The sequence below is a fragment of the Leuciscus leuciscus genome (genome assembly GCF_965113295.1).
Source record: "Leuciscus leuciscus genome assembly, chromosome: 24".
NCBI classification, from domain to species: domain Eukaryota; kingdom Metazoa; phylum Chordata; class Actinopteri; order Cypriniformes; family Leuciscidae; genus Leuciscus; species Leuciscus leuciscus.
The window spans coordinates 28,253,134-28,267,178 of record NC_138723.1 but is presented as its reverse complement, the minus strand read 5'-3'; the positions used below and the strand labels follow the sequence as shown (position 1 = coordinate 28,267,178).

The window sequence follows — 14,045 nt, the reverse complement described above, 5'->3', positions numbered from 1 at the left end:
TTTGTAGTATATGGGAATAAATCAAAATGCATGGCATTTACTGCTGCAATATAATTAAGGACATATATAGGCACATATTACAGTGGTTGACTTTATTTTTATTTTTCAAATGGCTAATGCAGATGCATCAGATTCAATGCAATGCAATATATTTCAGTATATACATGTTAATTGTTATTGTTAACTAAAATTAAGACTAAAACTATTAAATACTGTATTCGTTAATTGATATAAAGTGGGGGTAAAAATTAAATACAAGTTAGCAATTGTTAATTATTCCACTGATGAGAAAACACTTCTATTAATCCACACAGTTACTGAAACTAAAAATGATACCACAAGGATGCCATGTCCCATCCCTCTGTGCTATTCCTGACACCTTACATATATCAATGGCAGATGTATTAGGTCTCACTTGGGTTCTTGTCCTGGTCCACGCCGCGCTCATGGCTTTCCTGCCACTCCCAGCAGGTCTCGCAGTAAGCTCGGATCTGCTCCAGCAGGTGGAGCACCCGGATCTCCCGCCGGCCACGCTTGTCATCGGGCTGTGAATGGATAATGTTATGCAGGGCGGCACTGGCCCTCGCCCGGGCCTCTTTGCTGCCGCGAGAATTTCCAAGCAATACAGAGTCCTTGTCGTTGCCATGGAGTAGCTGGATGAGCAGCGGCAGGCACCCGGATTGGCGCATGGCAATGCAGCTGTCCTGAGAGCTCGACATGGCCAGGAGGGTGCGAGACATGTCATCTTTATCATGGGTCCCCAGCATGGACAGCAGAGAGTACACCATTTCCACCTAAACATATGCAGACTTGATTCACCGCAAGCTGACATTATGTTTTTTAATTGTCAAATAAAAAAAATGGAGCATGGAGAACTTCTTAAGTCTAGCACAAGTTAACCTTAGTGCCCAGATGGCTAGTCAGTCGGCGTGGAACGGAGTAACTTCCGGCACTGCTCATCTCACTGGCGGTGTCATGATCGACCCGGGAACTTGAGCCCTGTCAGGCAAAATAAATCCACGGCAGATTCAAACAACTTGCAGGTGTTCAGCAAAACCCAATCAAACACCTTTCAAAAAGTTTATTTTTATTTTTCCACTGTAGATATTACACACCCTACAAAATGTCATTACCTCCTTTCACACATACAGTCTTTACTGGTAAATAATCGGCAAATTACCGTTTAGAGATCATGAACATGACCATTTCAAAAATACTAGTAAATATGTGAATATTTAAAAGAAAATCTATATTTAAATAAATTGAAATTGACATTTATAAGTGTAAATATACATTTATTTATATTTATATATATATAACAAATATATTATATATATATAAATTAAATTATATTGAAATATAAATATAAATATATTAGTATTATATTTAATAGTTTTATTTTATTATAATTAAAACCATTTATACCATTTATAAATTTATATTTACATTATGAAATTATGTTTAAATTTAAATTCATATTTTCTCTAATGCATTTTTTTATCATTTCCTCTTGTGCTCAGAATATTGTATGTCAAATTAAGGGAAAGCATTGTGTTTTATTGTATCACTGAATTTGTTTTATATTGGAACATTTTTTTTATCATCATAAATAAGTATATACAGATAAAAATCTTAAAAACTGAAGATGCATAAAAATAAAATACAATTTGCAAACACAAAATAGAGGCAATTCTCTGTGCTTCGTAAACAATGTATAGCTCCAGTATTAAACTCGATCCCTGCACCTAATCCAGTGACATACAGCTCACACCATCTGTCCGAAAAATACCACACAAGCTTAATGCAAGTGAAACAGTGTGAAGTACAAAAAACCCTCCTGTTTCTGCTTCGAATTTCAAAGTCTAACTAGGTCTCTATGATGAACAATAAAACCATTAGCATCTGCATTCAAATCATTACTATTCAAAGCACACCGAAGCTCTTGGCATAGACTGAAAGGGCTTTTTAAAAAGGTCCTGAAATCCTTGGCACCCACTGGCTGAAAAAAGGGCCACCGGAAAACACTTCAGTTCATGAGACCATCAACAAAATGAGTCTAATTTAGTGGGAGACTACTGCAAATAGATACAGTTCTTACCTGTGAGCAAACTGCACTACCACCTCCACCACCACCACCAGCAGCATCTCCTGATGCATGAGCCCCTTCAGTTTGAGTCACAGGGTCATGCTTGACCTGATGATTCAAAGAGGAAGATGAGGAATCAGCATGTTAAAAGGAGAAAATGACACCAACAGAGTAAGTCACACTGTGCAACAGTGAAGGAAAAGACATTGGTCAGGGCAGGTGGAACATGGGACAGATAACCTGTGTAATCAGCTCTGTGAAGTAGGGATAAATCAGCGTATAGAGATACAGAGCGAGGCGGAGTAGTCTTGAGCTACAGGACAGCAGCTGCAAGAGCACCCGGCTCTTTCTGACCTACATTGCTTCCTCATTCAGCCAACAGGATTGAAACAACAGAGGGGGAGGAAAAGCAGAAGTGTCCAATAGGATTTATCCACTTAAAGGGGAAAATCACGTGCAAACTCGGAGCATGTTAGTGAGCATGCATACAAAAACCTCCACTTGTCCACTATTTAACTATATAATATACAGTACAGGCCAAAGGTTTGGAAACATTACTATTTTTAATGTTTTTGAAGGAAGTTTCTTCTGCTCATCAAGCCTGCATTTATTTGATTTTATAAAAAATAAAAAAAAATAAAAAAAAATCCTTTCCCTTTGAAACATCACTTATCAGGCTTATGCTACTCTGAATAATACCTGAACTTCGTATTTTGAGCACTTCCTGCGTTGTTGCTGCTTTTGCCTCTTTATGATGACTCGCTGAACTTAGTCCTAATTTGTAAGTCGCTTTGGATAAGGGCGTCTGCTAAATGACTAAATGTAAATTTGATCAAAAATACAGATTTTTTTTAAATATTGTGATATATTATTACAATTTAAAATAATTGGTTTTCAATTTATTATACTTTAAATTATCATTTATTTCTGTGATGCAAAGCTGAATTTTCAGGATCATTACTCCAGTCTATCACATGATCCTTTAGAAATCATTCTAATATTCTGATTTATTATGAGTGTTAATAACAGTTCTGCTGCTTAATATATTTGATGAATAAAAGGTTAAAAAAAAACGGCATTTATTCAAAATAAAAAAATATTTTCTAATAATATAAATCTTCTTTACTATCACTTTTTATCAATTTAACACATCCTTGCTGAATAAAAGTATTGATTTATTTCAAAAAAAAAAAAAAAATTACTGACCAGTAGTGTATATTGTTGTTACAAAAGATTTCTATTTTTAAAACATTTGCTTCTTTTTTTGGTTGCTTTTTATTCATCAAAGTATCCTAAAAAAGTATCACAGGTTATGAAAAAATATTAAGCAGCAGAACTGTTTCCAACTTTGATAATGAATCATCATATTAGAGTGATTTCTAAAGGATCATGTGATAGACTGGAGTAATGATCCTGAAAATTCAGCTTTGCATCACAGAAATAAATGATAATTTAAAAGTATAATAAATTGAAAACCAATTATTTTAAATTGTAATAATATATCACAATATTACTTTTTTTTTTCTGTATTTTTAATCAAATAAATGCAGGCTTGATGAGCAGAAGAAACTTCTTTCAAAAACATTAAAAATAGTAATGTTTCCAAACTTTTGGCCTGTACTGTACATAGACATCCTGTGGCACAGATGAGCACTGCAATAGCAATGTCAAGGTAATCGGTTCGATTCCGAGGGAAAGCATGAAATTCATATCTTGAATGCAAATGTAAGACGCTTTGGATAAAAGCATCTGCCAAATGCATAAAAGTAAATGTGAACATAGCTGTGCATCCTAAACCTAGGTGACACTACCGTTTTTAACGCTCAGCCACACCGAGCACGATACATTAGTAGAGCATGCAAATCCAATTAAACTTTCATGGCTTTAGTGTTTATGCTCAGAAGCATTTTATGTGCACTATTTCCAGTCGCTACAGAACAAGCTCTAAAAGCAGAACATAAGACATTGAAACGTGCACAAAAAAACAAAAAAACACTCATGCTGAAATGGAAAGTACAGCCTTTCTAAAGAAAATGAATTAAACGTGAAGAGGAACAAATAATTGCACAATCTGACCAACATTTTCCATTCTATCAAAATATGATTAACCTTATAAAGCCTAATGTATCATGTATTATTTCAAAGTCCTCTAAAACCTGTTCATCTTCCACATGCCTTCTGTCATCTCATCAATAGTTTATACTTATTTAGCAAATAAAAGCCTTTTAATATAATTGTAAAAGCATCCACCTTCAGCTCGTCTTTTTGCTGTGAAATCTTTACTGATTTTTATCAAGTAAACATAAGATTAACTTTTTTATTGTTAGTAATATTTCAAGATGAACACTTACTGGACTGAAGGCAACTTAGGTTTACTTCATTATCCAGACATCATTTTGTATAAAAATCATGTTAAATTGTGAGTATCAAATATGATCCATTAGGCTTTTGAGGAACATTTATTTTTTTCATCTCTCAATAATCATTGTATTGTATTGAAACTACAGAGATAGTTATATATAGATAGTTATAGATCATTAAACTATGATATTAATATGCATTTTATGCAAGTAGTCTGTTATACTGTTATGAAGATATCATTGATTTACATTACAAGCTATCAGAATTTTATTTGACTTTTCTGTCAAATAAATATCATCTGCACCAACTAAATAAATGATTATAAATAATAAAATTACTATATTTTAATATGAGAGTATGAGCTCTATATTCTCACTATATCAAACTATATGAGCCATAAAGGCCTGATGTATCAATTATGATACTCAACATAAAACACACTTTTTGATTTTTTCTTAAACATTTTTTTGTGTAAAGCTTCCATTTAAAACATTTGATTTTTCAGACTATTATTTCATACGTCAGGCTTTACAAGGTTAAACAAGACTTCAATGTGGACATAAATAAAGATCATAACACTGAGCTGTACTAATTGCTACAAATCCTAAGTGTAACGTTCAATTCTTCCTTCTAAGCACGACTGTATGATAGGCATCAGAATCATCCGGTACCTCTGTGTCGGCCGACTGGGCCTGTAAACGTGTCCGAATCCTCAGCATGTCTTTTTCTATCTGCTGTATCCGAACGACGCGGCCCTGAAGACAAATGATGGAAACTTCATCACCAAACTGCTGGTTTCATACTCTGAATTTAGAAGCCTGTTTTAGTTTCATGAACAATTTGTTAGTCTTTCAGTTTCTGCAGTTCAGCCCACCTGTGCCCGTTTCTCCATGTCCTGACACGTGCCCAGTTGCTCCTCCATGGCGGCTCGAATCTGCCGGGCCTCGTATTCCAGTTGCCTGCGAGTCATATCGGTCTGGAGAGAAAACTACAACAGCAGAAGAAGTGTGAAGCTACAGAGATCATATAAGGTCCAAAATCATATAAGTAATGATGTGCATTAAATCTACTGTATTGAATATTGTAGCTTTTATACTTTTTTACATACATTCTCAGTCAGTGGCAGACTGTCAATCCTTTTGGTCAGGTTTTGTAACTGGGCATAATACCAGTCTTTTTCCTTTTCTTCCTTCTCAAGTTCTGCCATCAATAAAGAACTAATAGAAAGAAAAGTCACTCATGAAAACAATGACATTTGATTTGAATTTTAGACTCACTAAATTCAAGTCTGATCAAAATGTAATGACAGTGAGGTTCCAGAAGTCAAAATGCTACTTATTTCCTCTTTAGAGAAACTGATTGGCAATTTTCAAAAGCAATTAATTTAAATATTTAGAATTTTTTTATGTTTTTGAAAGAAGTCTCTTATGCTCACCAAATCTGCATTTATTTGATCAAAAATACTGTAAAAACAGTAATTTAGTTAATTATCATAATATTACAATTACTGTTTTCTATTTAAATATACTTAAAATATTAATTTATTCCTGTGACCATTACTACTTCCAGTCTTCAGTGTCACATGATCCTTCAGAAATCATTCTTATATGCGGATTTGATGCTCAAGAAACATTTCTTATTATCATCAACAGTTGTGCATATTTTTGTGGAAACCATGATATTTTTTTCTTTTTTCAGGATTCTTTGATGAATAGAGAATTTATTTGAAATAGAAATCTTTGTAATATTATAAATGTCTTTACTGTCACTTTTGATCAATTTAATGCATCCTTGCTGAATAAGAGTATTATAATTATTTTATTATAATAATTTTTTACATTTATATTTTAGTTGTTGTTCTTTGTTTTACATACTCTGATCTGTTCCACAATGCCTTGTATTTGTCTTGTACCTTTTGCATTTGTACTTGTCTGTAATAAAAACTTACTGACCCCAAATGTTTGACCGATAGTGTATATATCAGAATATTTTATCAATAAACTACTGATATTCAAACACTTTTTCACTTGAAATCAAAGCTGGCTATCTGGAATGTACCATCATTACCACAGTTTACCATGTAAATCTCATCCAGTAGCAAAACCCTAGAAGAGCTTTAGAAGAAACCTTTAGTTAACATTCTTAAATAAGGATCTAACCGGGTCAAATGAACATCTAATGCACAGAATGATCTGTTCATGCGAGCGCTCACCGTTCCTTCTCCATCTCCTCCAGGTAACCGGCACTGTCTCGACCCCCGCCAGTCACCCCTCTCCTGGGGAAGGAGCTCATGGGACTGGGACTGGGGCTGCTGTCGGCCGAGTGGCCCGAACCGGAGCCCTGCAGAGAGGCCTTGGACCTCAACTTCACGCCTGGGCCTGAGAAACTGCTGGGGTCTAGACTCATTTCTGCAGGACAGAATGGGAGATAATGATGATGAAGATGCCACACGTACCGTATCTTCCAGAAAAAGCCACACCTAACAGTAGATGCGTTTCATTTCGAAGGCTGCATCCTCGAAATAAAACACTGCCGTGTGGGAAATGCACTATACAAATAAACTTGGGCTGGCGTAATCCGCATCGGCACGAATCCAAATGTGTGCATATTGCAATATTTTGCACGCTTGATTCTAATTGCATTATATAAATTGCTTTGGAATAGAAGTCGCAGCATGTTTCAGACGATTAACAGAAGTATTTTCTGGAAATATGGTCGATTAAGAGAAATTTTCACATGTTTATCTTCACGAAAGACTCTAAGTCAGCATTCGAACTGAAAATAAACACCACAAGTGACGGATTTGGAACGGCCTACATATGCAGCAACCACACAAATAGCATTTGATTATGATAGGGTTTGATATTACCTAGTTGCTAAGCTAACAACAATATTTGGCCAAGCATAAAAATACACAGCACACACAATAATTGGGTAAATAGTTGGTCCAAAATTAGTTACTATTTGGAAGTTTGCTTAGGAAACGCACCTATGACTACTTCCATAGTTTATTTTTTTCCTACTATGGAAGTCAATGGTACCAGAAACTGTCTGGTTACTGACATTCTTCTAAATATCTTCCTTTGTGTTCAGCAGAAGAAAGAAATTCATACAGGTTTGAAACAACATGAGGGTGAGTAGTATATGATGACAGAATTTTCATTTTAAAGTGGAGTATCCCTTTAAGGCAAGACAATACCATTGTTTTTTCATGCACTTGTCAATTTTGAGATTTTGGGCTATTTTGTTTCCATCACATGTCTTCTTTCAGACGAGTGGAAAGAAAACATTCAAAATACACATCTAAGTGTTTATTTTATTACAATTTATATATTTGCATCTGTAGATTTCAATTACAATACATTTTTAAAGGCCATGTCTTTTGTTCCCATCTATATTCTGAAGGGTTTTACACAGGGGTTTGTTCATATATAATTTGCCCGATTTATTCCTAAACACACTTTTTCTGACTGTTGACAGTTTTTCTGATTTCTGGACGGATATAAAAAGATTTCCTAAATTTCCTCTTTAAAAGCCTTTAAAACTACGTCAACAAAATCAAACAAGAATTTTAAAACGGGCTTCATCCAATGTTCAGATTTCATTTCTGGAAATGTATGTCAATTAATGCATGTTAAAGGGATAGTTCACTTTGAAATTCATTTTTGGTATGTTTTAGCTTACCTCAAGGGCATCCAAGATGTAGGTGTCTTTTTTTCCGCAGTAGTTTCAATTTTGATATTTTTAGGTCAAACCGTTCTTGTCTGTCAGTCATATAATGCAGGTCTATGGTCATTATCTCAAAACACAAGCACAGAGTCCAAATTAAAACAATTCCCCGTCGTCCAAATTAAACAATTCCCCATCGTAAGTACACATTGATGGCCTAAGACACGAAACGAGCGGTTTGTGTGAGAAAACGAACAGTATTTATATCGTTTTTACCTCTTATACGCAGACATGTCCAAGTGATCTGATCTGACGTGTACGCAGACTGGTGCATAGATATATACACTAGATGTCGCCTTAAAGACATTCGTTCCAATGAACTGCCGTAGACAAAGCGACATCTAGTGTATATATATCTATGCACCAGTCTGCGTACACGTCACACACCAGGATGCGCGAGCGCCCTCAGATCACTCGGACATGTCTGCGTATAAGAGCTAAAAACTATATAAATACTGTTCGTTTTCTCACACAAACCGCTCGTTTCGTGTCTTAGGCCATCAATGTGTACTTACGATGGGGAATTGTTTAATTTGGACGACGGGGAATTGTTTTAATTTGGACTCTGTACTTGTGTTTTGAGACCGTGACCATAGACCTGCATTATTTGACTGACAGACAAGAACGGTTTGACCTAAAAATATCAAAATTGAAACTACCGCGGAAAAAAGGACACCTACATCTTGGATGCCCTTGAGGTAAGCTAAAACATACCAAAAATGAATTTCAAAGTGAACTATCCCTTTAACAATTATTTAAACATTACATTTCAGAAATCTCTGTCTTAATGCACTGTGATTAATCAACTGGGTAAGTATGGTGATATCTATCAGTTAACATTTTTACCATATTTATTATCAGTGATGTCTTGAGAGAGTGAGTTTATTATGTTCAAATATGCATTGTTCACAGAATATTTTCAACTGCCCTCACCTTTAAATCTTTCGAAAAACTCAATCTGCCCTTGCGAGTCTTTAGGGTCCTCTACAATAGTTCCTTGTAGCTGCTTCAAAACCTCCTGAAAGAGAAACAGACATAATCTGTGTGTGGTAGAGTGTTAGAAGCCATCTTCAGATAAAACAACATGATGCACGGAAGGTACCAGAAAGAAAAAAACAGAGATATTTCCATCTCCCACCACATGTAAGAAGACTTCTTCAGCCCGCGGCCTGATAAAGAGAAGAAAACTTCCATCAAAGAGCTTTGAAGTGCTTTGAAGACGCGCGTGTCAGAGACATAAACAGCTTTGAAGCTGTAAAGATGCACCTGCTACTTCTTTAGTGGCGTGTTCATGCGTGATCTGGCCGTGATAATGCCTGAAAGGCCTTGATTTCTGCTAAGGGTTTTTGATTTAGGCAAGAAAATCAGTGTTGAAAATCAGCTAGCGTTCACTGCTCAACCAAACTTCAGCTTGTCAAGGCTTTACACATCATAAACCACCGTATTTTGCCGTACTACAATCAAATGTAGCAGATGTTGCTGATTATATGACTCTGAGGTACTAGAATCTAGTTTTTTTACTTTTTCAGAAGAAAACAGAAGTGTGCTTTCTAGTGCAAAACCCATTGCTATGTTTATGTAGCATCTTTAAGACACTTAAATTGATGAATCAATTATGTTTGGAGCACAAATACTGCAGATTACCATCAATAGATGATGGTTACCATCAATAGACCACTAGTAATTATTGATAACAGCTACAAGTCATGTCTGTTGGCACAATAACAGTGAAGTATAAGAAAAACATCCAGGCTATTTGTAGAACTTACCACTGCACATATGCTGAGGTTTTGGTCAATGTTCCTTTACGGTTACGGCCAACATAACTCAAACCCTTGATGATGCCAGTACAGCCTCAAACCATATCAAACATGAGACTTTTGCAACGCTCGTTCCATTACTCCGAGTTCTCCAGCGTGTTTGTAAGCCGAAAAAAGCCCAAACAATGCGACTGCCTTACAGGAAGCGACTACCTCCCCCTTCCTTCATCCCATCCCGGAGACCCAAAGCCTCATGAAGAGCACAGATGCTTCCCCATTCAGCTCACAGGACCACCCTTCCCAATCGGCCCGGGGTCACCATGTCCATAGCCCACTGGAGACGCGTGGAGAAGGGAAAGGTCACACATGAACATGCTGTTTATCATCCCTTATCCAGCAGAAAAGAACAACACGGGGTTATTCTGTGTCTAAGGAGAGTCACTCGGGTGTTTTCTCCCTAGGGAGCATGACGTCACACACTGAGCCGTCTCAGGAAACAACAGCTTCATTATAGGGGAGGTCATATGATTACAGACCCCTTTACTGCACTGTGAGTCAGAGGGATGACACGACAGCATCATCATTCTCTCCGCTTGTTAAAGACAACATGGCCTCCATTTATGCTCTCAAGAAATGTCTCTGGTCTTTCAAAAATAATCTTCATTAAAATATGACACAATTTCAAATTATAAAATACAAGATAATATAATATAAAATAAAATCGTATTATATAAAATTTAATTAATGAAAATATTAAATCAATATTACAAATATCTCAAATTAAAAATATATAATAAACAATATAACGTATATAGCCTAATATAAAATAATAAAATATAATTAATTATATATATATATTTAAAAATTTAAAAGGAACCAACACTACAATAAAACATTTTAAAAATAATTAAAAACAAAATTAAACAATAAATATCTAATACAAAACAAAAATATTTCATAAATTAAAATGTAAATTATAAAACTTAATATTAATGATCACTATGTTTAAATCATTAACACTTTGTGTGAACAATAGTAACTGTGCTAGATGCTTGACTAATATAAAAAAAACTATGCAAATTAAACACATTAAGAGTTAAACATTTTTTAAAGGTCTACTTGCTAATATTACAAAAGTGATTTGCTGAAATCCTAAAAATAACCTTTAAGAGAGTAGATTACAGCTATAATAACATTTTCAACAACCAAATCCACATTCGAATTGACTTCAATATCCTAATGCGTCTGAGGCTATAATGGAAGTCCTAGTTTTTCCTCTTCCCAGAGTCAAGGTCCGAAGGAGTCAGGTTACAGCGATGCAGATGCCCTTGGTACAATATTAGAGTCAGACAGCCACTCATGTGCGAAGCTGCAAGCACACAACACTTTTAAAAATGTCATCCTATCCTCCCAGTAATGGAAATCAATGCTCCTAGGCAGCCATCTGCAGGGAGCCTGAAATACTCGCATATCTGATTCCTATCTAGCATGCATTTCATCTGACCTGGAGTCAGACGAGACCCGTGGGCCTGCGGTGGGAGGTATTGTTCGAGTGTTAGAGGAGGGGACCGGGTTCGTGTGGGCGGATGGAAGGTCTCTTTGCTTTCCCAGTGATAAAGGTAGAACGTCCTTGAAACGTGGAAAGAAAACATCACATGACACACATGGCATGCACTCAGGAAAAAAACAAGCGTGGCGACTGACGACAAACAAGATTTAAACCATGAACTAGGCTACTCTTCTTAGAAAGACTGAGGCTTAGGCTGTGACAAGAACATGACATCAATAAATGAAATTATCTGAATTCAATAAGCTTCTCAAATCAACATATCCTGTTCTTTGTGGAAACCAATACGAAGAACTGATGCACCAAAATAGTTGTTGCCATAACATCGAAACTGAAAGTAAAGTTTAATCAATTAATTAATCAACTTTTTTTAATAATCAACACTCATGTTGTATATAAAAATGTCATGATATATTAATTTGTTGTTGAATTATAAACAGTTGAACGGTGGCTGAATAAATCTGTCATGAAAGCAAGTTATTACAAACAAGACAAGAGGTTATTAAGTAAAAATCTGAATATGATAAAATGAATATGTTATATAGTGCAAATATTTAGCAAAATTTGAGGGGTTTTTCCTAGCTTTCCTGAGGTAAACGAAATGTGACATTGATTGTTTACAAGCTGTTTTACTGACGTGGAACACTGAGCGATTCTTTCAGCACACCTTCTGAAGTTCCTTCACGTTTGTTTTGTGCTATAACTAGTAGTAAAGAGTACAGCGATCTGTCACGCCACTGTGAAGGTAGTCTCACGTAGCCAGAGCTTCAGACTGACGACAGAAGGTCTGGACTCTATCAGCTTTTCTTGGCCAAGGACCGTCCAAGAGGACGTTTGATTGACGTAACGCAACCAATCACAGTTCGTTCTGTTCCGTTCCGTTCTGAACTTCCCATACTTTTGAAAATCCAGCGTTTAGTTGATCCAGATAAACGCTCATTGTCACAGCTGTAAACACAACTCTTTCTTCTACGAGGGATTTTGGCGTCACAGCATTTGTTTCCAGGCGGATCTATAAATAACGCGACACACACGTCTCCCGGACATCCTGTAGAATTCAACCAACCAATCAGATCACGACTTCGAAACTCCTGAAGTGTTTCCAGAAAAGTGTGCCTTATGCATCAGACGTTCAGCCAATGGTCCGTTGAGCCTCAGTCAGATCAGTCTGAGGCTGACTAGGCTGACTCATTGACTAGAATAACTAACAAAAGCTGAGACTGTTTCATATCAGATTCAATTGTGATTATTGAATGGTAGGCGTGCCGTAAATAATGTTTAGTGGAGTTTTGTTCATGAATCAGCTGAAAAGGGCATAGACTAAAACATCTTGGTTCATCAAAATTAAGATCATTTAAGATAAAAAAATAGATAGTCAACCCAACGCTGACATGACTGTTGTAGCTTATCCACTGACAGTCGAAACACGCAATCAGGGAAGCGCTTATTAAACGTCACCAATTCGATCAACGATTTTGGCCCTCCAAAATTAAATATTTTCGGCTGCTGAAATTTTGGTGCATCACTACTAAGTAAGAACTAACCTACAAATAAGGTTGGAGAACATTATACACTCACAAACACAACATCTAGACCCAACTAATACTTTAGAGATTAAGAAGAAAACAAACTCTGGACAGAAATGGCAATGTCTAAGCAGATTTTTTTGCAACGCTGTACTTTTCTGGGCAAGGTGCAAACTATGTCCAGGAAATCCACCAGAGATGTTTCATTAGAAGATTACAACATTCTGAGTCATTAATGTAGGAACAAATGAGCATTATTAGCTGAGCTCATCACAGAGAGAAAGCGAATTTATTTATACGCCATGATGCATAGAAAACCTCAAACATCAATGTGACGAAATAATGGAAGATTTGGGTCATAATTCAGGACCATTATAAGGAGAAATGAATCTGAAAGAGAATGACAGATGATGTACCCCAATGACATCCATAGTAGGAAAAACTAAATCTATGGAAGTCAATGAGGAACATCAACTGTTTGGATATCGACAGAAGTAAATGATGACAGAATTTAAATTTTTTAGTGAACTATTCCTTTTAAACAGCCATATTCCAGGATGACAATGTCACGATTCATCAGGCTCAGATTGTGAAAGAATGGTTGTGAGGATCATGAAGAATAATTTTCACACATGAATCGTCTCCTCCAGTCCAGATCTTAACTTCATTGAGAGTCTTTGGGATGTGCTGGAGGAGACTTTACACAGTGCTGGACTCTTGCATTGTCAATACAAGATCTTGACATAAAATATATGCGCCTCTTGATGGGAATAAATGTTGTGATGCTACTTCCATCAAGAGGTGCGTACATTTTTGGTCAAGATCTTGTATTGACAATTCTGACAACCATTCTTTCACAATCTGAGCCTGATGAATCTTGACATTGTCATCCTGGATTATGGCCATGATGTGTCTTCATACATGATTGTTTAAGAAATGAAAAGCTACACACTCCATCAACTAGAGTTAGAAGAACTGTTGCCAAACATATAACACGATAGAAACATAATAATCAC

The 14,045-nt window shown here is 36.0% G+C and overlaps 1 protein-coding gene and 1 long non-coding RNA gene across 5 annotated transcripts in view; one reads left to right on the top strand and one right to left on the bottom strand.

Moving 5' to 3' along the window:
- apc (APC regulator of WNT signaling pathway) overlaps positions 1-14,045 on the bottom strand; it is a 39,110-nt gene that overhangs the window by 8,752 nt on the left and 16,313 nt on the right. For 3 of the 4 annotated variants that reach the window (XM_082157917.1, XM_082157916.1, XM_082157918.1), the window contains 8 exons: positions 9,110-9,194; positions 6,660-6,855; positions 5,556-5,664; positions 5,322-5,435; positions 5,119-5,202; positions 2,099-2,194; positions 901-999; positions 416-794 (listed from right to left, as the gene is read on the bottom strand). In XM_082157917.1, coding sequence (XP_082014043.1) covers positions 416-794; positions 901-999; positions 2,099-2,194; positions 5,119-5,202; positions 5,322-5,435; positions 5,556-5,664; positions 6,660-6,855; positions 9,110-9,194 — 1,162 coding nt within the window. Of the gene's footprint in view, positions 1-415; positions 795-900; positions 1,000-2,098; positions 2,195-5,118; positions 5,203-5,321; positions 5,436-5,555; positions 5,665-6,659; positions 6,856-9,109; positions 9,195-9,945; positions 10,662-14,045 lie in introns of those variants that run through there. The other variant, XM_082157919.1, reaches the window with a different exon arrangement.
- Positions 2,938-4,785, top strand: LOC309489364. Its single transcript, XR_014202397.1, has 2 exons — positions 2,938-3,373; positions 3,460-4,785. It is a non-coding gene; the product is annotated as an uncharacterized lncRNA (long non-coding RNA).